This window comes from Protopterus annectens, chromosome 12.part0, assembly GCF_019279795.1.
Source record: "Protopterus annectens isolate FY-2018-M chromosome 12.part0, PAN1.0, whole genome shotgun sequence".
Classification (NCBI taxonomy): domain Eukaryota; kingdom Metazoa; phylum Chordata; order Ceratodontiformes; family Protopteridae; genus Protopterus; species Protopterus annectens.
Window position 1 is genome coordinate 902,635,214 of NC_056746.1, and position 27,490 is coordinate 902,662,703.

General features: G+C 42.5%; 1 protein-coding gene across 4 annotated transcripts in view; it reads left to right on the forward strand.

Annotated features, from left to right (window-relative positions):
• Positions 1-27,490, forward strand: part of STAU1 (staufen double-stranded RNA binding protein 1) — a 2,205,075-nt gene that overhangs the window by 1,590,711 nt on the left and 586,874 nt on the right. For 2 of the 4 annotated variants that reach the window (XM_044089934.1, XM_044089933.1), the window contains one exon: positions 19,826-19,972. The exons of the other annotated variants lie outside the window; for them this stretch is intronic. In XM_044089934.1, the coding sequence (XP_043945869.1) occupies positions 19,826-19,972 (147 nt within the window). The remainder of the gene's footprint in view (positions 1-19,825; positions 19,973-27,490) is intronic. 4 annotated transcript variants of the gene reach the window in all.

The following is a 27,490-nucleotide window of genomic DNA, read 5'->3' on the forward strand; positions in this document are numbered from 1 at the left end:
TCGGCGGTAGCCGTTCAATCCACTAAGAGCCCTTCTGAATCTGACATGAGGCTGGTAGACCAGCTCTTCATGGTGTGGGGATTACCTCCATCTTCGCTTCCCAGCCAACTCTGCACTAGGACCTGTCCCTCTTTGACACTGCCTCATCTTTCTCCGACTCCAGTAGTCTTTGGAGCCCCTGGCACTGACCTGCTTGGCTCTGACTGTCTCTGTTCTGGTAAGAGCCTCCTCTTCAGAACTGAGAAATGCCTTTAACTCCTCCGGTTTATAGAGAACCTGAGGTCTCCTGGGGTTGAGACTTTGGCAGTTCTAAGGGGTAGAGTTCGACTTGCTTTTTTTTTTTTTTTTGTAACCTCCCATGCCCCTCAGTGCTCTGGCATTCATTGGCTCGACCCAGGCTTCCGTTTCAGCGGCCGCCTTCTCTGTGCGGGATGGGCCCATGGTTCCGGAGTCTATTTCAGTTCTGCGCTCCTATCCCTTTACTAGGGGCCAGGCTACCCGATCATGGAGAAAGCTTTATCCATCGTGGATTCCCAGTCCTTGCCATCTCTGTCGGGCCAAACATCCATATCCCCTCAACCAGAGCTACCATCAGCATCATCCCTGGGATAGGGGACACAAAAGCCTCAGGAGAGACCCACCTTGGTGGTTTCCTCTTTGGATACTTCCATGGAACATCTCCCCCCTCCCCCAAGGAAGTACCTACAAAGAAAACGTGCAAGAGGAAGCACTTACTCCCCAGAGGAATCCTTCACTAAGGATACCTATTTTGTTGAGGGGGAAGGTTTCCCCATGTCACCCCCTGATGATGACTCCTTCGGGGGCATCCTGAAAGTCTTGAAACAGAGGGGTAGCTGGAATTCCCTCCAGCTTTCCTCGGAGGAATCTGTATACCTGGAGGCTTTTCATGCCCAGTCCTCTACCTTTTGTTTCTCTCCGCCCACTGACGAGCTCATTAAATTGATCATGCAGCATGCTTGGAAGATTCCATACTCCATCAAGCCAATCCCCAAGAGGCCTGACTGGATCCTTTATGCCCCTAAGGACAAACAGCATTGGGCTAACGGTATCCCCATAGATGCCATGGTGATAGCAGCCACAAAGAAGGAACTTGCATAGGAAAGTCCTACTGTCCATCCTCCAAACAAGGAGTCTAGGGCTATGGATAAGTTTGGGAAGCATGTTTATGCTTCACTGACCTTCACTCTCTGGTCTTGGAAGTACATAGCACACTTTACCTGGTTGCTGAGAGATCTGTTTAAAGAGCTGTCAGATACTCTCCCAGGAGCAGTAGCTGAAGGGATACGAGACAAGGTTACCTCTCAGCTTGCCACCTTTGAATCAATTTCTAACTCGTCCATGAGGCTAATTGCCTAAGCAGCTGATGGGACGACAAGAGCATTTGGTTTTGGTGTTGCCTTTAGGAGACATGCCTAGATGCGCTTGTGTGACTTTGCAGAGCCATTTAAATTTTCATTCATCAACAGTCCATTTGATTGAACATACCTGTTTGCACCCAAGGTAAAAGACACACTGGCCAGATGTGACAAAGATGGGAAGATTCTTTCTGCTATTGGCATATGCTTTTCCACTCCTCAATGGCCCTAATTTAGTAACCGGAGAAGTGGGAGGCTATGGTTCAAAAAGTACCAAGGACCTTTCCGTGACTTGTGGCAAGGACTTTTCCCCAGGGCAGAGGGGGAAGTAACAATGGAAGACACCATCCTAGAGGCAGAGGTAGCTTGCAGAACCAAGGGTCCAGAGATTCTTTTTCTGGTAACTGCTACCAGTGCTCCTGAATGGTGACCAGATTGCCTTCCTCTGGAGGCAGTCGAAGGACTATTGTCCTTGCACCAATCTGCCTGGCTACAGATGACATCGGACAAATGAGTGCAGGGGATCATTTTTGGAGGTTACATCATTCCCCTTTCGTCAAATCCAAAAACACAAAAAAGACTCCTGGATGTTCCACCCATTCGCAGGGAAGCAGCAGTCATAGAAATTCAAAAGCTGCTCAAAAAGTCATCCAAGACATCCCACCAGACCAAACAGGATCAGAGCTTTACTCAAGATTCTTTTTAGTGCCAAAAAGATAGGGGACTGGAGACCCATTTTGGATCTCAGCCAGTTCAACAAGGCAGTTTAGCAAACCAAATTCCAGATAGTACTGGTACAGTCAATACTTTCCATATTGGTTTTGATGGTTCACTTGTGTCACACAAACTTTGTAAAGCTTTTTGGAAGGGAACCATAATGTTAAGGGCTCTGCCTTCTGCTCCATCAGATTTATTCTCAGTCCTACAATCTGTCACTCTCCTCTTTTGAACATTCAGCTACTTGTGACTTAAAATTTCTGTCCAAAAAATATAAAAAGAGCAACCAGCGAAATACAAATGACTGAATAAAAGTAAAAAATAGAACTGGCTAGGCAGAGTAAAAGCCAAAATAGTTAATAAAAAAATACTTAAAATGTTCACAAAAATACTAGTAAAACAAACAGGATGAGTGCTTTCACACTCAAAGGTACTTTGTCAGATCCATTCTTACATCAATTAACACTGCACTTGTATAACTCCAGCGTTTGAGGTCATGTGATCTTAATGGAGATGATTTCATTTAAACCCTTGCCTGCATCAGCCTTTAACAAATACATCCATTTTATTTCTGTGCATTCCGTTTTTGTTTTTGTCACCACCTCTCAGATTGTGTGTATATTTCTAGAACCAAAAACTTGAACCAATGTTCACAACTTGTTGATAAGACATGCTTGGACAGTGCATTCCTGTCATCCTTCCTATTGACAGCATACACATGTTCTCTTATACGGGGTCTCAAGCAACAGTTAGTCTTTCCCATATAGAAACTTTTGCAGATAACACAAGAAGCACAATAAACATTTTTGGTACTACAATCTGCATAAAACCGCATATTAAATGTCTGCCCTGTTTCTGGATGTACAAAATGATCATCCTTATCTATATATCTACAGACATTACAGTGACAGGTCCCTACTCTGTGACTATCCCCTCCTCAAGATCAGACAGGGGTTTATAACACAGCATTTTCTGTAATGGACGATTTTTGAAACAAAAAGAGGGGTTTCACCCAGCAGTCTCTTACAGTTGTCATCTGAAGCCAAAAATCTTCCACTCTTTCTCGACAATTTCACAGACAGACCCTGAATCCCTGGAATATGTAAGGTTCATATGTACAGGTTGAATAGAGCTACTGATAACAGGGATAAGATCCTCACTTAAGCCACTAAAGTAAGGTCTAGTGTGTGTGTCCCTTAGCATAACTGCATCATTCTGTGCAGTTGTTATATCTAGGTCACTGTACCCTCTTTTTATTAAATTCGAGGCAAGTGTGTCAAAGGAGTCTCTTGTACTTAAGTCTGGCTGTCCTAAAAAACTGACCTTTGAGGACATTCTGTTTAACATGTGTTGGATGCATAGTGTGTGAGTGTACTGTGTTATTTGTCTTGCAGGGCTTACCATATTGTTTTGTATGTATACCATCTAGTGTCTTAATCACTGTAACATCTAGAAAATGGATAGACTCTCTGGGCAATGTATATGTAAATCTGAGAAAGTTGGTCGTACTATTTAAATAGGACACAAACTGGTCAAGGCTTTCTAACGTGTCTCCCCATACAAGGAAGAGGTCATCCACATAATGACCATAGTAGAGTACAAATTCCTTGAACCTGTTCTCAGAAAGAACATTCTGCATCTCCCATTCGGCTAATACCATATTGGTGTAGCTGTTGGCACACACCGTGCCCATAGCTACCCCTGTTTTTTTGTAAATACTGTTCGTTCTCAAAGAAAAACACATTGTGTTCCAAAATGAGCTCCAATAAAGTGCAAACCAAGTAGACCTTATCACTACTGAAGGTGGAAGTCTTCCCTAAATGCATCCGAACATAGTCAATGCCTGCATCATTGGGAATGCAGGTAAAAAATGAAGCAAGATCCAACGTGACCAGTAAGCCTTCTTCTCTAAATCCTGTGTCAGTCCAGTTGCTCATTTTAGTCAGGAAATCCTGGGTGTCTTTAAGGATATTCCCTGTCCCATTGACCACTGGATGAAGTTGTTTCTCTACGAAAATGGATGGCGGCTCAGTGGCCAAACTCCATCATACACTATGGGCCACATAGGTGGATGCAGTCTATCCTTATGTACTTATGGACGTCCATAAATTTTAGGTACTACTGCATGCTCAACCAGAAAGTAATCGTACAACTTTCTGTTTATCACACCATTCATAAGTAAACTCTACACTCTCTCAATTATTTTATTGGTTAATCTTGTAACTTCTCCAATATTCAACTTAACATAAGTGCTCTCATCACCCAACATTAGAAGTATGGCATTTAAATATTCTGAGACATCCAGAATGACGATACCACCCCCTTTATCAGCTGGGCGAAAACCGATATCTTGACTTTTCATCAAGTCAAGCAAGGATGAAAACTCATCTTGACTCAAGTTATTACAATTTCTTCTACCTTTCCTATTCCTATCAGAGGGGTTAGAAAAGTAACCATAGATGTCATCAGTGCACAGTTTAAGAAAAGCTTCAACTAATGGTGAGTTTACCGGTGTAAAAACACTGGGTTTTCTAAAATTGCCAGCATAAGGGCCCTCTCCATTTCCAAACTGTAACTTCAAAAAAAAATTTCTGACAAACAGTTTCAAGTCAAGTCAAAACATCATTTAAAGTAGAGTTCACAGTTGGTATAAAGTTGAGTCCCCTGTTCAACACATTCCTCTGTTCAACAGTCAGAGTTCATAGGTTTATACTAGGCTATCTGCCCCAAGGCATTTATAAGCCTAGCCCAAATTTTTGTGGCTTACGCCACCCCTTATATGAAAAAATACTGTGCCCATTAGTTTGTTGTGCCTCTGTCCAGCAGTGACACAGAGATGATTCCCGGGGTAAACCTACGATCTCCCATCCACAGGTCAAGATTTCTCTTGAACAGAGCCAGCGAGGTGCTCTGCCTCACATGGACCGGGACTCTATTCCACAGCATAGGGAGTCTCTGAGTGATAAATCTATCCCTCCAGCACGTCCTATTTATATCCATGCTAAGGTTTAAGTCACTTGCTCTAGTGGTTTTGGTGGATTTGGATTTTTTGAGGTGGAGCATGTCCATTAATTCCGGGTTGGACATGGCCTTGTATGTCAGGCACATGTCACCTCTGAGCAGACGGTATGCGACTGAATAGAGCTGGAGTTTCTTCAATCTGGCAGCATATGACAGATTTTGGAGTCCCTTTATCCTTTTGGTGAGAAACTTTTGGGGTCTCTCCAATTGCTGCAGATGTCGGGCGAGATACATCCCGAATGGGGCATTGTACTCTATCATTGGTCTGATAAGTGAAGAGTACAGGGGAGCAATGACCTCACTAGATCTGGATGTGAATCCCTTCATGATCAGGTGGGCAATGTAGAAGGTCTTTCTAACCACTTTAGCAACGTGAGTGTCAAAAGAAAGGCCACTGTCAACCTGGGTCCCTAGGTCCCTGATAACCTCTTCTGTGCTTAGTAGATTGCCACCTATATGGTAGCTTGGGGTTGCCTTGTTTTTCCCGAAGTGTATGACTATACATTTTTTGGCGTTTAACTTCAGGCCATGGCTCTGGCACCAGCTATCTGTTTCCGTGAGTCCCTTCTGAAGGATATCAGTGTCCGATGCACTTTCCACTATGGCGCCCAGTTTGCAGTCGTCTGCAAACTTTGTCAGCCAAAGTCCTCCCATGTTGGCCTGTACTTCTGAGAAATAGATGCCGAACAATAGGGGGCCAAGGACCGAGCCCTGTGGGACACCACTTGTGACCGGCTTGGAGTCTGACATAGCGCCAGCAACTCTAACCCTGTGGGTTCTGTCCTTAAGCCAGTTTGCAACCCATCTTGTGACATATGGGTTTACATTTAATCTTGTAAGTTTTTTCTACAATACCCGAGTGGGGTATTGTGTCGAAAGCCTTTGCAAGGTCAAGGTAGGCTGTATGGACTGCCTTTCCCTCATCAATGGCCTTGGTGACTGTTTCGAAGAAGTCGACCAAGTTCAAAAGGCATGATCTTCCCTTGACGAAGCCAAACTGGGTTGGGTCCAATGTCTGCAAGTCCCCTATATCTTTGTTTATGAGCACCATTATGATCCTCTCCATAGCTTTGCAGACTAGACTTGTTAAGCTTATGGGGCGGTAATTACCAGGGTCCGTAGAGGCACCACCTTTGTGGAGTGGGACCACAGTTGCCATACGCCACTCCTTGGGCACGTATCCTGTGGTAAGGCTGAGATTAAACAGCTGCCTTATGTGCGGGTTTAATTCCTCATTTAGCTCGTGTAGCACACAGCCGGGGACACCATCCGGTCCCATTGATGCTGTGTTTTTAGCTTTAGAGAGAGCAGCTTTCACCTGCACATTTGAGATGTCTGGGAGGCTACACTCCGTTGGGATAGTTATCTCTCCTTTGGGGGGGGAGAGGGGGATGAAGTTTGCACTGAACCTGTCTGCCAGTATGTTGACAATGTCTGTGGGTTCAGTGATTTTTGTATCATTTTGGACTAATTCTGAGCATATCTGGGAGTTTTCACCCAGGTTCCTAGCATAGCTGAAAAAGGCCTTATGATTGTCCTTTGAATCCATGGCAATTTTTCTCTCAAAATTGGCCTTAGTTGATTTTATGAATGCTCGTATTTTTTTACTAATAATGATCAGGAGTGACTTCCCTTTTATGGATTTTGTTCTATCATGTAATAGCTTTCTCCTCTTATTGTAAAGATTGTTAATGGCTGGGGTCCACCAGACTGGACGTTTGCCCTTTGTGGAAAGAGTCTTGGTTTTATTTGGGATTGCCTGATCCATGCAGTCCTGGAGGTGTTCATAGAAGGCATTTGTAAGGGCTTCCGCAGCTTGGGTTGTGGTTTCCACTGGCTCAGGGGCCTTGAAGGATACCACACCAGTCTTGAGTAGTGTGAAGTTTGCTTTAGAGAAGTTCTTCACTGTGGTCTTTTGTTTGGGATGGGGGATGTGGATTTCCAGTGAGATTAGTTTATGATCAGATCTCACCAATGAGGGATATACTTCGTGTGGAGCATTTTGTCCCCATGTTTGTGATAATGAGATCTAGTATATTTTCTCCTCTCGTGGGAACAGTGACTAGCTGTTCCATGGCATTTGAATTTATGAACTCCAGGAACCGTTGGGCTAGAAAGTTAGGGCTTGAGTAATGTTCCCAGTCTATATTTGGGTAGTTGAAGTCACCCAATATGATGGTGTTTGGAGATACATTTATACCCTCCAGTGTCTTCAGGAAGGCTGTGTGGGGTTCCTGAGTTTGAGAGGGTGGCCTGTAGCATGCTACAATTTGTAGAGCAGTTTTGCCTATGGTTAGTTGCACCTGGATGGTTTCCGAAGCTTCATGCGTTGCCACCAACCTGGAGGTGTGGGTATCCTTTATGAATATGGATACATACATTCCCTCCTGTTGTGGTGTGGTCCGGTTTTGGGGCCGGAACGCATGATATGAGGTAAAACCTAATAATGCCGGGGTGCTCTCAGGAGCCTTGAACCAGGTTTCAGTTACAGCACAGACATCGATGTTCTCCATACTGAGAAGGGCCTCGAGTGCGTGCATTTTGAGATTTAGACTTCTGGAATTGAGCAGCATTACCCTCAGTTTCTTCCCATTTTTGTTTTCTAGGGTGGTAGGTTTAGAATTTGAGCCTTGCCTAAAAAAGGCACTATGGGGGTGGCAAGAGCCTTAGCCAATATCCGGAATCCCAGGGGTGACAGGTGCAAGCCGTCCCTTGCGAAGCAGCGTGGCTTGTCAAGCGTGTCATCCCAGGCAGACAGACACTGGATCCCCTTTGAATGACACCAGACATTAAGCCAATTGTTAAAGCTGATCATCTTGTCTCTATATATTGTGGCATCATTCTTGGTGAAGGAAGGATACTGCTCAGGGTTAGGATCATACCTGCCTGGGCTACATAATCAGAGAGCTGCTCTATGTCTCTCTTCATGTAGTCCAGGGAGGTACGTCTCAGGTCGTTCACGCCAGCATGGACAATGACTGTCACATTTGTACTTGCCGTGGAGTGACCCGAGTGCTTGTGTTATGTGGCGGATTCTAGCGCCCGATAGGCAGCTTACTGTGACCCTCTCCTTGTTCAGCCTGGTGAGTGGGACGTCAGTGTGTCTGACTGTGGAGTCACCTATGACAAGTATGTTTGGTGTTGTATTTGGCCTTAAGGGCTGTGACTGCTTTGCACACTGCTTTTGTGGTTTATGTGTTGCTTGTGGGGTGTCTTGAGGTAGCAGTTGTTTGGGTGTCTGCTTTGGAGGCCTCTGCTGTTTAGGTAAATTTTTGCTCAGAGCCTCCAAGTATGTCTTTGTGTGTTTATGTGTTTGATTCAGTGGTGTGGTAGCATTATGTGAGGCTGGTTTTGTGGTGTGTGTAGTTGCCTTCTCCTCCTGTCTGGTCTTGCCAGTCCTGAGTTGAGAGAGCTCAGCCTCCAGTTTGGCTAAATAGCTGCATCTCTCGCAAATTTTTGTGTTATGTGGGAGGAGGAGAGGGTTGTCTGTGTACATGAGGCAGTTATAACATTGCCTCAAGATTCCCAGATTCACCAGCTGGACCGGAGAGGAGATTGACAACTGACCTTTGGACATGCTAGAATAATATTGGGAATTCCTTAATAATTGAAAACAAGGGCCAGTGGGGAGTGAGGGTGTAGTGCTTTTAATTTTTAGTGCTGACTTATATAATTGCTTTAGTGAGCAAGTGCCAGGTAACTTGAGTGCAATGTGTTACAAGTAACTTAATGCAAAAAAGACAAACAGTAACTTTCTTTCAAGTGAAACAAGGAAATAAGTACAGTAAGCAATGCAGATATCACTAGTGATCCACAGAAGCGTTGAGAAGCCACGTATTAGGTGGAATTAGCTTCCAGGGAAATAACAAGCAAACAAACAACAAGCATATAAACAAAGCTAGATTCAGCAGGCCTGGATCTAGTCTATGCTAGAGCAAACAAGGTGTACCAATTTCGGTAAGATACAGTTCAAATATTCAGGCACTATAAACCTTTAACCAGAAATTCCCAGCTCAGAAGGGCAGAGTCCAGCCTCTTCTCCCACAAGAGTGCAGACCACAAACCTTCTTAATGTAAAATAAGTGGCCTGAAGCCCAAGTGCCTAAACCAGAACTAATACACTTGGACACTGGGCTCTCAATCAGCAGTTCCCAACTTAGAAGGATGAAAGCTACCTGTCCTGCCACCACAGTGTTTGCCACAAACCTTCCTAATGTAAAACAACTGGTCTGAAGCCCAAGTGCTTAATCCAAAAGACTTAGAATGATAGCTACACTTTAATCAAGTTACAACCAAGCAGTAATAAATACAATTGAATACTTCAGAGAATGTCTGGATTAGTGCTCAAGTTACACAAACAAAGCTAGATCCAGCAGGCCCGAATCCAGTCTATGCCACAGCAAACAAGGCACACCAACTTCAGTAAGAAGCAGTTCAGATATGCAAGCACTATAAGCCTTTAACCAGAAATTCCCAGCTCAGAAGGGCAGAGTCCAGCCTCTCCTCCCACAAGAGTGCAAACCACGAACCCTCTTAATGTAAAATAACTGGCCTGAAAGCCCAAGTGCTTAAACCAGAATTAATACACTTTTAGAATAACGGACACTGAGCCCTCAATCAGCAGTTCCCAACCTAGAAGGATGTAAGCTGCCTGTTCTGCCACAACAGTGCAGACCACAAACCCTCTCAGTGCAAAACAACTGTATTGAGGAAAGGTTAAAATTAAGTCTTTCTCACCTTGTTCCGAACTGTCAGTCCTGTTTCTGTTGTATCCTGTGCATACTGCCTCTTCGTGAAGTTCTTGTCCCTGCTCTGGGACCCTCCCTCTCTGCTTCACATTGAGGAGTTCTGGAGCTTGTAGCAATTAAAAAGGCTGTTTCCTCAATGCACTGTCCAAACATGTCTCGTCAACAAGTTGTGAACATTGGTTCAAGTTTTTGGTGCTGGAATTATACACACTTAATCTGAGAGCTGGTGACATAAAACAAGAACTGAATGTACAGAAATAAAATGGATTCATTTGTTAAGGGCTGATGCAGGCAAGGAGTTAAATGAAATCATCTCCATTAAGCCATTGTTAAAATCACGTGACCTCAAACACTGAGTTATATAAGTGCAGTGTTAATTGATGTAAGAATGGATATGACTAAGTACCTTTGAGTATGAATGCGCTCATCCTGTTTGTTTTACTAGAATTTTTGTGAACATTAAGTATTTTTTATTAAATAATTTGGCTTTTACTCTCTGCAAGCCAGTTCTATTTTTTACTTTAAATTTCTGACATGGAAAACTTTGTTTTTATTAGGTGTTACTTCTGCAAGAAGAGTATCGGAAATTCAAGCCTTGCCCTGCAAGCCCCCTTATACAATATTTCACAACGACAGGACTAATCCTTCCTGCCAAAGGTAGTTTCAGAATCTAATATCAGTCAAACCTTCCACCTTACCAGTCTTTTTATGTAATTTCTTGGATAAGGGAGAGTACTGTCTACACTTATTAGACATTCACAGGCAGTTAAGTTTTTACCTTTAAAGAACAAAGGATATCAGAAAGTCTGACCAAGTGTTTGTTGCCTTTTCCTCACTTTCCTTAGGTAACCCAGTTTCCAAGGTTACCTTAGCTAAATGGCTCAGAGATTGTATCACCTTTATCTCTCATTCAAAGGGTCTTCACCGACCACGCCCTATGAAAGCCCATTCAACTAGAGCTGTAGCAGCTTCTGCAGTTTCTCATGTCAGAGCTTATTTAGATGACATTTGTGCAGCAATCACATGGTCATCTCCTCGTACTTTTATCACTCATTACAAACTGGACCAGGTCTTTAGGGGACCTGCATCATTCAGCTCGATGGTGCTCAGGAATATTCTTCCGTGAAGCCTCCCAAGATTCAGTTAGCTAGTGACTATCCTACAGTCAAGGATTACGTGAAGATTGACATAATCAGGTAAAGAAGTTGTCTTACCATAACGTTTCATCTGTGTTGTCGATCTTCACAAATCCTTGACATTCCCCCCTCCTTCCCCTGGCCTGAGACTCTTAGTGGATTGAATACTCCAAAGACTGGCTTCATAGTAGGGAGACAGATCTGTTCTCTTATTATGTACCATCTGTCTGCCACTATTTTAGGTAAACTCGATCTGAGGAAATTTAGAGAAGAGCACTATGGGTAGAGCCTAGCTCAAGAGTTTGGAAGGCGCGAGCTGAAGAAAACTAATGAGTCTGTTCTGAGGCTTGGAACTGAAACCACAGTTAAGGATTAGTGAAGATCAGCAACACAGATGGAACATTATGGTTAGCCATAACTTCTTTTTCTTGCTCAATCTCTCGCCATTTTGCAGCAATATTATCAAACACCAGTAGTCCAGGTCTGCAAAATCCATCAGCCATAACAACAAAATTCTTTTAAAGATAAGCATAGACCAGGTACTTGTAATTAAGCTCAAATGCACAACAGTCTCTCAGAAAAGGCTTCACTTAAACTTTGTGAGCACTCTGAACACTTTGGCTGCTTAGAAAATTTTTAGTTAATGCAAAAAAAAAAAATAGTAATACATTGTGCAGAAAATAGTCATTATAGCCTTTCTGTGCATTTTAACACTTTGGAAATTATTTCAAACATTTTTATATTTATTTTGAATATTTTTATCAGTATGTCGCAATTGTGGATATTTCATTTATTTTGTTAATTATTTCGAATATTTTGAATGCTTCACCATTTATTTGGCGACTGAAAAATCATTTAATCGAGTTTAAGTATCTTTGAATAACCTCTGACCTGTTTGCAAGTTCACTGCACTATATTCCTCCACTTCTAACTGCATGCCTCATGGTGTTTGAGTTGCTTCACTTCAAATCCCATTTCTGACACCATGTTGCATGTCTCCTGTATCAAATGAAACTGAGGCACTGATGGATTCAAGTTGTTTATTGTACATAAATACATCAGGAGCTGTAACTGGAAAATGTGTTTAAGCTTAACTGACTCATTACTTCAAACGTACTCGCTTATGCATCTCCAGTCATGCCTTCATTCACTTATCTGACTATCCAAAATGGCACTGATCTTACACATGCTCACTAACTTATGTGCACATGCTAGCTAGCAAGAGTGGCTGATTGGTACAACACACACAATGAGCTATAGTTCACTCTTATGGAGGAGTATTGTTTTTCCTTTTGTTAATCGGGTTAGTGTTCTGTTTTCACATATAAATAAATGTTGTTCAGGTTTAACTTTTTTTTTTTAATGATCCTAATACCTTTAACTGGAAATTTGGTGTTGAGTCTTGGCCTAGGGTTTTTGCGTTATTCGTTTTTTTTTTTAATTTTGTCTCAGTTTCTGTTGCTGTTAACTGCATTCCATTTCATGTCCTGTATGTTAGAGCTCCATACTCTTTCTTTTAATTCTCCTGCCCATCCACCATCTTTGTATTCAGTAGGGTGTGCATACTTAACGTTTCCAAAATGTGAAATTTCTTTTTTTAGGTGGTGGTCCTCTTCCTTTTGTTTTGTTTCCCATTTCTGTAAAAACTTTTTATGCCCATTAATTAATTAATTGCTTATTTTGTACTTCCTTTTAAGGTTTTCTATTTGTGCTGATATTTTTAATTTATTTTTGGCAATAATGTATTATAAATCCTGGTCTGTTTTTGTACTGTGTGCTGCTTTTTCCAACTTCTGCCTTTCTGAAGATTTTTGGTGATCTGTTACCTTTGCTTTCTTTATTCATCTAACAGTGGTATTTCTTGTCTTAATTGTTTTATAGTGTTCTCTGTGGTGCTTAAATGGTGGCATTTTTCTTGCTCTGTGTTGTGACCAGAGTCATGGTGTTCCTTTGACACTTCTCTCTTAGTCTTGTATTGTAGTAGGGGTTGTTGATGGATCCTTTTTGTGCATCACACTGTGTTGTGATATACATTAGGTACTTGGTAAAAGGCAGCTTCCATGCTATGCTGTTAGCTAGGAAGTGGTAAAGCGTGACCTTTTAGCATTGTTTTAATGGGATTTCTGTTCATCTTCTGAGTGCAGCTCTCATTGACTCAGAATTTCCATTGGATCCAACTTACTGCTACTGGTTTGTTTTGTATTCCTTTTGTAGCTGCCCATTTCTGTAGAAGTTTTGTATCATTACTTAGTGCAGGTATAATAACTAACCATTTGGGCTGGCCACAGTTTTTTTCGCATAGCCATGCATTTCTGTCACTTTTTCTCAGTTAAAGGGTGGAGGGGAAGTTGCAGTTGTCTAATAGCTGCTGTGTATATGGTTTGTTACTGGTATAATCATTTGTTACCAGTCTGCTTTTCAGCCATATGGAAATGTACTCTTTTTCAAGTATGTGTATATGGCAGATTTTTTTGCCATGGTGTATTGGTATCTATAGTTCATAATTAATCTTTCTGACTTTCTTTCAGATAGCATTGTGATTCTTGATTGTTTTTTGTTTGGGTAGCTGTAAATACTGTTTAGTATTCTACCCAAGTGTATATCTTCTGCAGATGATTGACTAAAGTAAGGACATGGCTTGCATGAGAACCTACTGTATCATTTCATCTTTGGTATAGCCTTCTGTAATGGGTGTATTGTACTCTTTTTGTTCCATCTTTGTTTCTGGGTGAATTATGTTGGCTGTGAATAGCAGAGTTTCCAGCAGTGAGTAGTAATACTGTGCCCTTGATTTTGTTTTGAATGTAGATGTGATTTCCCTCATGTTTAATAGTGCTGATACCAAGACCAAATATGAGGTGTTATACTAGTGCAAAGACACACCCTTGTGCAGATGTTCATAGTGTTTCACTGCTGCAGTCATTACACTTGGGTTATCCTGCCATCAGGCAGTCCTGCAGTCGGCCAGAGTTCCAAAGTCTTGGTCCAGCATCGGTTGCTGTCGCCTCTTCCCTGACGTCAGTGCGCCAGGGGTATATATAATGCAAACGACGCCATTTTCTCCAGTCTTTCTTGCCGCACGGAGCCCGAAGCAAAAGCAGTTCGCAAGTGGCTGTCGGTCGACTCCTGAGATTTTCGCATTCGAATTTCAGAACCGAAGTCTTCAATAAAGCTAAGTAACCCATTGGGGAAACTTTTTCTTGCCTCAGACTGATGTCATTTAAAGTTAATAATTGCATTTCTTGTGGGAAGCAAATACCTCCTAAGGATTTTCATTCTTACTGTATTCCATGCCTAGGCCCAGACCACGACGTCACTAGTTGTCGGTTTTGTGCAAGATTTAACAAGCGCAGTATTAAACATTGGTTTGATTTTGCACGCCATTATTTTGGCCTAAGGTTCAATTATACCATGCCGTCGGAACAACCGACGACTGGAATACACAAAAAACGCAAAGACAAAGTTAAGGACAGGCATCCGAGGTCTAAAACTGACTATGAAGCCTCTTCTAGGCCAGTCGCCAGTTCTCAGTGAGGCACTTTAGCAGCCCCTGACACCCGCTAACGCAGAGCCACTGGCTGCCTCCGACTCCCACGTGGAGATCACTAGGCCTCTGGAAACTCAAGGTATTGGGTCTACGGAAATTAACCCCTCAGATGGGTCAGGTGCCGCAGAGCAGGCTTCGGCTTCTGAGGGTGTTTTCAGACCTTCACAGCTTACCATCAAAACAACAACCAAGCCTAAAACTCCATTAAAGACAAAGAAACAAGTACAGCATTCACCTGGACAGGCCTCCATGCCTAAAAAACAGATGCTCAAAATGGCCGAAGACCTAATTACTCTGATCAGGGGTTCCCATCCCCCTCCTGATAAAAGGCCTAGGCAGGATACAGACTATGATTCCTCTGACCAGGTTTCCATTTCCTCTGATTCCTCTTCAGACCAGGGATACTCTTTACCCCCCTTATGAGGACTCTGATGCAGATGAATCAATCCCTTCAGCCTCTCCTCCTGAGGATTACTCTTTTGAGGAAACTTTACATACCATGAGGGAGCATTTCCATTGAGAGAGCCAGGATTATTCAAAATCCAAGAAAAAGCTCAGAGATTTTCTTTTATTGCCTCAACACAGGCCCCTGGCTATTCTACCTGTGTTGGATATTGTGGATGATGTGTTCTCTGAATCCAGTTTAACCCCTGATTCTTTGCCCCCAGCACCAGTCAAACCAGATAGGTAATGCAGAGTCCCTGACTCTATCAAATTTCTTTATAAAACCCTGCTGCTGACCCAGAAACTATTTCCCAGCGTCCCAAAGGGGTAAAGTCTTCCACTGCTAAAAATCCAGTTCCCTCTAACAGGGATTCTAGAGCATTAGATAGATGGGAGAAGAAAGTTTACACTTCTGCAACTTTAGCAGTAAGGGCTTTAAATTGCCAGTTCCACATGCTTAAATACCAACAATATTTAATGTCTCTGTTAAAACAGAAAATGCTTACAAGCTCAGAAAGTCTTCTGACTATAAGGAATTGCAGGATTTATTGCATGCAGCTGAACAAGTGGGAAAACATACTCTGCAATGTGGTTTTGATTCATTAGAGGCTTCTTGTAGAGCCGCAGTTACTGGATCTGTGATTCGAAGGCATGCTTGGTTAAAAGAACAAGGTTTACCCGGTCATGTTAAGGCAAAATTATTGGATGCTCCTTTACAGCATGATATTTTGTTTGGTGTTAAAGCAGAAGAGGTATTAAAGAAAATGGAGGATAAGGCAAAATCTAGGCAAACCGTGAAGGATTTCTTACATGTACAGCCACCTCAATTCAGCAGAAATTGGCTTCCTAAAAATTGGTCCTTTCCAGGGTCAGACCACAAAGAGGCAGATACAGACGCCCAAGAGGGAGATCTCAGCCCCAAGGCTCTTACAGACCACGACAGTGGGGTACTTCAACACCAAAAGGAGGAGAAGACAAGTCACAACCTTATAGGAAACAGTCCCAGTGACTTCCCCTTCACATGCCAAGCACTTACCTTTTGGCAGCTCCCTTAGGGGGAAAACTAGCTCTTTTTTCACAAAATTGGCATTTAATCACCCAAGACAAATGGGTTCTGGATATTGTGTCTCAAGGTTACAGGTTCCACTTTCGCACTCTACCAAGGCCAAAAGGAATGCCAGACCTGCCACAAAATCAATGGGCAGAGGCACAAAAACAAATCACAGCCCTCATGGACATGAGAGCTATTCAAAAAGTGCCACAACAGGAAAAAGGACAAGGATTTTACTCAAGACTTTTCTTGGTCCCCAGAAAGGACAAAGCCTGGAGACCCATACTGGACCTCTCTACTCTAAATACTTACCTGGATGTTCTGAAATTCAAAATGTTGACACTACAGCAACTTCTTCCCATGCTGGGCAAGAAGGCTTGGCTAGTTACATTGGACCTCAAAGAGGCATACCTGCATGTCCCAATCGGACAAAATTGCAGAAGGAACCTCAGATTCATAGCTGGCACAATGCATTACCAATTCTCTGCACTGCCCTTTGGCATATCTACTGTGCCTAGGGCCTTCACAAAATGCCTGGCACCAGTAATTGCATTTTGTAGACAAAAAGGAATTCAAATATATCCCTACTTGGATGACTGCCTTATTCAAGCAGAGAGCAAGGACATTCTTCTAAAGCATCTGGCGTTTGTAAAAAGGTTGCTAATTTGCCTAGGGTACACAGTAAACGAAAATAAGTCAAAACTAGTGCCCTCACAAGAGATAATATTCCTGGGTGCCAGCTTAAATACAACGGGCCAAATGGCTCATCTCACGCCAGACAAGCAAAAACAACTAACTCAGTACTTTCAATTGATGGCAACAAAAACCCAATTCTCTGCAAGAAAAATTCTGCAGGCCTTGGGGTTCATGGCATCCTGCATACTACTAAATACCATATGCCAGACTGCAGATGAAATTACAATGGTACCTAAAAAGTGTTTGGACTCAGCGCTGTCACAGTTTGGAAACAGTGATACCACTTATTCCCTGCCTACAACAGGAGTTTCGATGGTGGGCACAGGCATGTCACCACAACAAGGGACAGCCTTTCACTTTACCTACAGCCAGGCAGACACTAACAACAGATGCTTCGGATTACGCCTGGGGAGCACACATGGCAGGAAAATGTATTCAGGGCAAGTGGGCTGCAGAACAAATGCATCTTCACATCAATCAAAAAGAGATGCTAGCTGTACAACATGCCCTAGCAGCTTTCAAGGACCTTCAGCATCCAGGACAACTATTGCTAAAGACGGACAAAACCACAGTTATGTGGTACATAAATAAGCAAGGGGGCACTCATTCCTATCCCCTCTGCAGACAAGCCATGACTTTGTGGAACACAGCACTGACCTATCAAGTTCATCCGCAAGCACAATTCTTGCCAGGAAAGAAAAATACTCTGGCAGACGACTTAAGCAGAAACATCATGGATCCTCACGAGTGGAAATTAAATCCACAAGTATTCAGCATGATAACACAAAAATGGGGACACCCAGACATAGATCTTTTTGCCTCCCCTCTGAACTGCCAACTACAGAAATTCTGCACAAGGACTTAACACACACAAGCATGGAAAGTGGATGCTCTCTCGTTCAGCTGGAAAATCCTAAAAATGTATGCCTTCCCACCACCGCCTCTCCTGTCAAAGGTACTCCTAAAAGCCAGACAAGAAAGGCCAACAATTATCCTGATTGCCCCAGACTGGCCATGCCAGCACTGGTACCCAATCTTAAAGAACTTGGCTCAAGGCCCAGCATGGATTTTACCTCAAATTCCTCATCTTCTGACACAGCAAAACAGTCAGATCCTGCACAGCCAGCTCAAAACCTTAAACCTGGCTGCATGTCAGATTACTTAGCCAAGCAACCAACACCTCTCTCTAAAGCTGTTATGGATGTCATTTTGGAGGCCAGGAGGCCCAGCACCAGGAAATCCTTTTCAGAAAAGTGGAAGAAATTCTGCGCCTGGAACCAGGCTCAAAGCTTTGACCCTCTTGTTCCAAATATTCCTCAGATATTACAATACTTAACTGAGATGCTGGACAAAGGCCTATCCTTGTCATCCATTAAGATCCACACCTCTGCCATTTCGGCTCATTGCAACATGGATCCTCCGATTTTCTCTCATCCATTATTAAAACAGTACCTCAGAGGGGCTAAAAACATAAGACTGCCCCGCAGAGCACCAACACCAACTTGGGACCTCAACTTTGTCTTGGAAAAACTAACCTTACCTCCTTTTGAGCCAGCCAATTCAGCAGAATTAAAATTTGTCATGGAAAACTGCTGTACTTCTGGCAATAACCTCACCTCAGCATGAAGAGTCTCAGAGTTACAGGCACTAATGGCAGTGGACCTTTCCATCATTTTTCATCAGGACAGGATTTCCTTAAGAACAAACCCTACATGTATGCCAAAGGTGGTATCCAGTGTGGCTCTTAACCAAACTATTCACTTGCCAACATTTTATCCAAATCCCCGGAATAAAGGGGAGAGACTCCTGCACTCATTGGACATACACAGGCAGTTACACTTCTACTTGGACAAAACAAAAGCTTTCAGGAAAACTGAGCAATTGTTTGTAGCATATGCTACAGGATCACAGGGAAAGGCTATTTCTAAGCAGACCATTTCAAAGTGGATAGGACACTATCTGTTTCTGCTACACATAGCATGGAAAAACTATACCTAGCAACATTAGGCCACATTCCACCAGGGCAACAGCCACTTCAACTGCCTACCTTAAGAGGGGTACCTACCAAGGATATTTTGGAAGCTGCAACTTGGAGTTTAGTGTACACCTTTACCAAGCATTACCACTTGCCTCTTTACTCTAAATCCAGAACTGGCTTTGCCACTGCAGTGCTGCAAGGCCTCATAGCGACACCAAATCCTTTATAGACCCAGCCACCCAAACTCAGCTTTGGGATTCAACCCAAGTGTAATGACTGCAGCAGTGAAACGCGATGAACATAGTACAGTTTTGTACCTACCATAAATGTAGGTGTTCGAGTGTATTCACTGCTGCAGTCCAGGTTACCCACCCTCCATCCCCTCTTTCTTAGCTGGGACTTATCTATACCTTTCTACACAATACAACCTATGTGGTATATTTGCTTGTAACTGAAGGTATTGTTTTTATTGTTTATGTATGTTTTATTACCAAAATGTATTGCCTACCTATTTGGGGGCACCTGACATCTGGGGCAAGAAAAACTGAAGAAAATGGCGTTGGTTGCATCATATATACCCCTGGCGTACTAACGTCAGGGAAGAGGCGACTGCAACCTACGCCGGACCAAGACTTTGGAACTATGGCAGACTGCAGGACCACCTGACGGCAGGATAGCCCAAGTGTAATGACTGCAGCAATGAATACACTCAAACATCTACATTTATGGTAGGTACAAAACTGTACTTTTTGGGGGATGCATTTCAAGTATGGGAGCACAAAACTAGAGGAGAAAGCAAATCAATTTGACAACTGGAAAGAGAATCCAAACAACTAGCCACTGCACAATGTCCACTGAAAAATCAGCTGATATAGTGAGTTTTTGCATGTCCGGTTATGTCTGGTAAAGAAAACAAAAACCTAGTGCACAAATTCTGTAGAAGTGGATGAGAACCTGCAGGGAAAACATAATAGAAGTATCTTCATTCCACAACAGTGAATACAAAATTAGTAGTTAGTAGAATGATGCATGTATTGCAGTAGAGCTGAAGAGAAAACAATAAAGTTGTTCCTTCTGTACACATTTACCTTTTAAATGTTATTTCATGTAGGTAAAAGTTGGGGTGCAAAGTGCTGAGGGGATGGGATCCAACAAGAAGGCTGCTAAACGTAATGCAGCAGAAAGAATGTTAGAACTCCTGGGATTTTTGGTTCCTCAACCCCAGCCTCCAAAACCAGCTCTCAAGACTGATGAAAAGGTATTGTATATAGCATATTAAAAGCAATTATATAGTCATACATTTATATTTTTCATGTAATGACTAGCCACAGGGCCTTTTGCAAGTGAAGTTATGTTGTCATTATTTGTCTGTAGCAAGTATTTCTGGTGGTTTATTATCATTGTCGTTTCGCAGGTGGTCGAATCCACCTGCCCTGTGTCCTGAACGATGGAATGTTGAACTCCATCATTCCCGGATGTCCTGGCTTGCCCTCCTCCTGGACCCATGGTAATGTTTGTTCCTGGGTCGGGAGCTGTAGGGAGTTTAGTGTTTGGTATTTGTCAGTTATGCCCAAATTTGGCATTCTGACTTTTGCAGAGGTGCATTGACCATATTCCTGCATCAACTACCTGTGAAGTGACATAATGATTGTAAACCATTTCTGGTTTCTCCCCCGTCACCAGCTTGAATTCGTTAATTTTATCTCTTGCAGTCCTAGTTAAACGAAAGGCGTTACTGGTGGTTAAGGTGGTAAAAGGCAGAGCAACAGTTACTGTCTTTGGGGAGGATTACTGTAATGGAATCGAAACATTTGGGTGTACCCACGTTTCCCTTTTGCAGTTCTTCCAAATAGTATATTTCCCTGTAAGGAACCAACACAGATTTTGCATGTGCTTAAGATACTGTCACAGGAGGCATGAGACTTTCTCCTGTATAATTGCTGCTTTACTTTGTTTTTCTTAGTGCTTCTCACAATTTTAAGTGCCTTAATTCCCTTAGTCATTGTGGTTAGAAATTTTGCTGTATAATGGCTCATTCTTTGATGACTTTTTTTTCTTACAACACTCATTTCATTGTTTAGTGTTTCTGAATTTGTTTGCTGTAGTACAGATAAAAGACAGTAGAATGGTTTCTGTGTCAGCGAGTAAGGTGGCTTCTAAAGATTGTGACGCAGTATTGATTTTCTTGGGATGCAAGCCATAATGTTGGAATACTGAGCAGTATAGTAAAGTCAAAGTCATGCAGGTTACATAGTTAGGAAGGCTTAAGGCACTGAATACATTTCTAAGAGAAAACTGTTGCAAGTCTTTGGAGGAATTAAAAATCTACATCTTTTTTTTTTTTTTGTTAAACAGTTTAAACCAGCAGAACTGAGAAAGCTAAGGGAATTGTCTACAAGAGGGCAGAATTAAAATAAATAAATAAATCTTGAATACCAGATGCTGGAGACCTGCCACCATCTACAAGCTTTTGTGAGGTTAACGCATTTACTGTAGCAACTCTCAGAAACGGAGTTGTCTGGTCTATTATATGACTTCAGAGCCTCCATGATACTACTGTGACTGACATAAATGTCTTTGTATCTCTAACTTCTCTGTGTGGAAGTTTTTTCAAGTCCTGTATGTCTAGTTAATCACTATATATTAAAAATCAGAAAATAAATCAGAAAATGTTAGAAGTAGCGAACTTAAAAATGTCCTGAATCAAAAAATAAAAACTTATTTTGAAATATTATTATTATAATACAGAATTAACTCTAGTAGGTATTCAGATGTAATCCAGGCAGGGTAGATGGTCTGTTTCCAGTTGAAAATCCTTTATTAAGCCAACACACAAGGGATCCAAACAAAACAAAAAATGATAGTTTCATCCCAAACTTTGACTGTATACCTGTTATCAGATAGTATCGGTGAGGTTTATTTTGGTGTAAAACAGTGTATTGGTATACATGTATTTATCACTGTATTTTTTAAGCTTTGTAATGGAGCTTTTCTCCTTGGGTCTTTGCTGAAAAAGGGCATCTTGCCCAGTCAGAACAACCTGGTTAACAGATGTCAAATAAAAATAAATAAATAAAATGTTAACAAATTCAAATCCCTTCCCCCATCCTTTCAGTGTCATATTCGAGCTGGTGCTGCCCTGCTTACTAAATCTTGTAATAATTTAAACCTTATGCACGTTAAGTAAAAAAAAAAAAAAATTAAAATTAAAAAAATAATGATGTGGTGGTACTTATTAAAACACATTAGCATCAAAGTCTGAATTTATCAGACAATATAATACATGGCTGGAGGTATTTAAGCATTAGCCCTTGCTGGAAATTAGAACTCCTGAACTTTTACAGTAACAGTACTCAGTTTTACCAAGGAAACCTCATAAAAGAGCCCGGCCCTTTACCTTTCCTTTACTATCCTAGAAGGGAAACGTCTCCCTTGCCTTGCTACTTCAGGGCTAAAGTGAATTTAATTCCACCAATATAGACAGCATGGAGTCCTTCAAACAAAATGTCTGCACGTGACACTAGTATGTCTTTTCATTGGTTGTCGAGGTTTTTTTTTCCCTTTCTGCGTTGTAGCGATTCACAGTTGTTAAATAGTTAGAGAAAAAGTGTGTTGTGGAGTGGACTGTACACAGGCAGCAAATCTATTTAAGTATACTTCTCAAAAGGTATTTAACCAAGCAGCATGTATGTATGTAACCATGTAGTTGTTGTTGGACATGACAAGACTCTCTCATGTCTGGGAGTATATGATAGTAATACGAATATGGTTGTTTACCTTGCTTACATGTTCAGTTTGCTCTGCATTCTGTATAGGTAAAACCACTAGAAGGCTAAGCAAAAGGATTTATGAACATGTTTGATATAAAAAAAAAATCCAAATCTACAAATGCTTTTTTTAAACATACTATGTACTGTCCAGGTTTCAGGAGATTTCTTGTTTCATTATTGACAGGGTTTGTATGTTGGACAGAGCGGGAAGATAGTGAACTGTTATTAGAACAGAAGAAATTAAACTGGCAGATCTGGTTAAATGCAACTAATAAACCTGGATTAAATGAGGCGTTATCTCTTAACTGCATTTTAAAAGCAAGAGCTGCTAAATTAAAATAAGTGTTTAAGTACTTTTACTGTCTTAAGTAGCACAATACTAAGTTTTATGTGTTTTTATGTGTGTTTGTGCTTTGTATATATGCACGATCACTTTAAATGCTGCTACACTTGTTCTAGATAATGGGTTTTATTGGTTAAATACCTTTTGAGAGGTATACTTAAACAGATGTGCTTCCTTTGTTCTGTTTTTATTTCTGATGATGCCTTTACTGAAGGTGAAAGTACTTGGAAATTGAACTATACTTGTTTATTCAGCTGTGCTGTTTCCAGTCTTTTCATTTCAGTTGTGTTCTGCTGGAGGAGTCTGGTGTGTTTCTTTTGCCATTGGAGTTTAACTGAAACTTAGTATACTATAATGCAAAGTAGCAAATGGAGCTTTGCTTCCCAGAGCTCCTCTGAAAATAAATATTACCCAGTCAGACTTTTCTAAAGAAAAATCTATCAAGGCTAGACTTATCCACAGTGTGATTCCTTAAACCTCTTGTATTAGAGGCAACATGGGATATATGCAAATGGCCCTGTAAAGACGTTGGGTGTTTTAGCTGTATGGCAATTCTGAATACCCATGACTTTTTCTTTTTAAGTCTGTGGACAAATTCAGGCCACTAAAGTCAAGCCCCACTAGCTGTGGACATGCATGTTTCAGCCTTCTTATAGCATCATCAGCACAGCATAAGTGGAATGTTTGGCTAACCATTAGAAACACAGGTTTGTTGTACCCAGCTGAGATCCATAACCATTAGGGTGTTTGCAAAATATCCCGAACAACAGACTAAATCAATGAGTAAAAAGGTCACGCAGAAAAAAACTGTCAGTAAAAAAAAAAAAAAAAAATGTAGCAAGGCTAGACTATCCACTGTGCGAGTCAATAAATGTCTTGTATTAGAGGCAACATGGGATCTCCTTCTATTCCTATGTTGCAGTATTCATACTGTGGGATTTCCCACCTCAGGCGATCAGATGTCGGCTCTTATACAAAAGCTTAAACCTGGCTGCTGTAGGCATGTGGAATGTCACAAGTTGGACCATAAACCAGGGACCATAAATGTGACATTTGCATGCACAGACCTCAGAACTTTTCAGCCACAGACGGCATTACTTCAACCTCTTTGCTCCTACGGCTGAAGACTTCTAAAGATAAGTACCCCGTTGGGGATTTCTTCTCTTATGTATGCTTCAGTTTGGTTGCTGTAGATTACCCTTTAGCCGATGTTTGAGAAAAAGAGCAAATGTAACTGCTGGTGTCAGATACCGCACAAAGACTCTGTCAACCGGTGTGTGTTTTACTTAGGAAAGGAGCACGACCATAAGGCCTGCCCTATTTGTCAGTCTTTCATGCCAAAGACCCTACACAGCTGACTGGCTGCATTTAACTTGTATTTAGAAAATCAAAGACTAAAACCCCTCACTTTCAAGATGGATCCTGAGTTGGCTGCCCAAACCGAACAACCGAGAAAGAAGACCAAGGTTTCCAGACCTTCCCCCGATGCCGCTCTGTCATCGGATGTCCTGCCGGCTACCAATATAGGGTCTGGGAGACACCCGATTACTACCTCAGCTTCGATGGTTCCTCTGGAAGAGGCTGTTTCTGCAGCCACGGAAAGCATGTCCGCGAAGTTTATCCAGATGCCTGCCATAACAGACGTCGAGGGGGAACCAACACTTGGTCGGCTGACCATGACTTCTCATGCTCCAGCCCAGGCCTGTGTCTCTAAGCCTACCCCTAAGCTCACTCCAACAAAGAAAAAAAAAGACTAAACACTTCAGCCCTACGCCTCAAGGAAGTCCAGATTGGCAGTTGTTTACCAACTCTGTAATGCAGGCCTTTATGGCCCTTAGGCACTCAGGCCCTGCACCTACCAACATTCCTGTGCTGAGCACCAGGCCAGCCTCTGCTTCCTCCCTACCTTTAACCACTGCTCATCAGAGAGAAAAGAAGAACCAGAGCAGTCCTACTCTTCTTCTGAGGAATCTATTTCCTGTGTGTCTCAAATTGCTTCACCGGAGGATTATTACTCTCCAGACGAAGACTCTGTTGAAGGAGATTCCCCACTAGAGGACATTACCTTTGGGGGAAACTATTAAAAAATGAGAGAGTACTTCAAGTGGGATATTGCCTTAATGTCAGATACCTAGAAAAGATATTTTGAACTTTTGCAACTTGAATCACCATACCCTTCAGCTGTTCCACCTGTGCTTCCAGCTTTCCTGGATGCCTTTAACTCTGTCTCCAAGAACCCAGATTCCCAAACTCCTGCCCCTAAAAGGCTGGATAGATTTTGCAAAGTGCCTGATGAACAGAAATGTGTGGTGAAACCTCCCCTGGCTGACCCAGGAGTTATTGCTGTGTCTCCAGACAAGACAGTCTAGGCAGTTACCCTCTGCTTCACTTTTGCTAACAGATGTTGTTTCTTTCGACTTTTCCCGGTTAGGGGTCGCCACAGTGGAACTCCGGTCTGCTAATGATTGGCAGTAGATTTTTACGTGCCGAGTTTCCAGCTCTGACGCACAACCTTCAACGAAGGTAAGCCCATTCATGCATGTCTCACAGAAGATGCGCTAGCTGAGAATTAACAGATAAAGACCGGAATAAACATGGAGAGAATGGTTAAGAAGGTATACACCTCCTCTGCCCTGGGCTATCAATTACCAAACCCACATGGTTAAATACGCCCTGGACCTTGCGTCCCAGGCTTCTACCCCAGACTGTCCCACCAAAGCTGACATTGCATCGAAACTGTCTCTAGCTACACAAATAGCCATACACTCTGTCAGGTGCAATTATGATGCAGCAGAGGCTTCAGCCAAGGTCGGCTGCCTTTGCATCTGCCTTACACAGATACTCCTGGCTTCGCCTGCAAGCTCTACCCGAAGATTTTAAATCCAAAGTCATGGATGCTCCTCTGGACCACAACCTTTTATTTGGGAAAGACTCGGCAGAACGTTACAAAAACTTGCAAGAGAAAAGCAAAGAACTGCAGGACAATAAGCATCTGCTGATGTCCCCCTTCCCTAGATATTATAGGAGCTACCCAGCAAAAACATCCTTTATCAGAAGGACTCCTTCAGCGTCACGCCCTTCCTCCTAAAGGCCTTGTATGGCATCCAGGAGACAGCCTTACTCAAGACCCCCCCCCAACTCTCTCAGCCCCCATCCAAACAGCCCTTTCCAGACAGAGGGGGCTCCTCTAAAGCATGACTGTCCTGCTCAACTGCCTCTGTTTGCTCACTTTACCCACTGTCTTCCCTTCTGGAAATCCATCACTGCAGATCTTTGGGTTCTTTCCTTCATCCAAAAAGGAAATGTCCTATCCTGGGAAGGAAAGACCAAAACCAAAAAGAATTCCTTTTCCTCCAAAAAATCAGCTTCATCTATTCTCTCCCATTTTGAAAGAATTAAGTCAAGAAACTTTAGAACCAGTTCCCTCCGGACAGGAAGGACAAGACTTTTAGTCCCATCTGTTCTTAGTTCCAAAAAAGGATGGCCCTTTGAGAGTCATTATCTCAACCTATTTCTGAAGGTTCCCTCCTTCAGGATGCTCTCCCTTCAAACCCTTCTACCCATCATTCCCTCCCAAGCTTTCATGGTCATTCTGGACCTAAAGGATGCATACCTGCTCATTTCTATCAGACCATCCCACAGGAAGTTTCTGAGCTTTACTGGCCACTCTTCATGCTTTCAGTTTACAGCCTTGTCCTTTGGTTTGTTCTCGGCCCCCAGAGTTTTTACAAAGTGCTTGGCCCCAACCATTGCCTATTGCAGAACCAAGAGAGTCCAAATCTACCCTTACCTGGACGACATTTTCATTCTGGCAGAGTCAAAATCCACCCTACAGACCCATCTCAAGTTCACCAAACAAAGTGCAATCTCCCTCCTCCCATTTTCAAAACCTATTTTGAGTATCTCACCTATCTGCAAGACAATTTCTGCATGTTCTAGGTCTCATGGCAGCCACTATTCCCATGTTCCCATTAGCAAGTATGCACATGAGAAAATTCCAATGGTACCTAAAGAATGTGTGGTCTCAGAGCCAACATTCACTAGGTAAACTTATCTCCCTTTTGCCCTGCCTGAAAACAGAACTACACTGGTGGATTCAGCAAATTTTACAGAACCAGGACATTCCTCTACAACTCACCACCACCAACCAATCCATGCACACCGATGCATAAGACCTAGGGTGGGGGGTAACGTTACAGAATTTGAGTACAACAGTGTTGGACCCCTGTCCAGCAAAAGCAACATATCAGTGTCAGAGAAATGACTGCTGTCTTGCTGACTCTAAAAGCTTTCCTTCCCACCTTGCAACCAAGGTTGCTCCACATTGTGACAGACAACACAGCTGTCATGTGGTACCTAAACAAACAAGGGAGGGACAAAGGCTTACCAGTTATGCCGGATAATCCTACAAATCTGGTATCTGGCAGCCAACCACAACCTTCTCCTACAGGCCTCTTGCATCCCCTCTCAGGAAAAGAAACAAGCAGACTTGCTCAGCAGAACATTCTCTGTACAACACGAATGGATATTGCACAGGGATACCTTCCTAGACATCGTCTACCAGTGGGGCACACCTCAAGTGGATCTGTTTGCCTCCCCCCAGAACAGACAACTACACACATTCTGTACCAGGGATTACACTCCTCTAGCCTAGAGAGTGAAT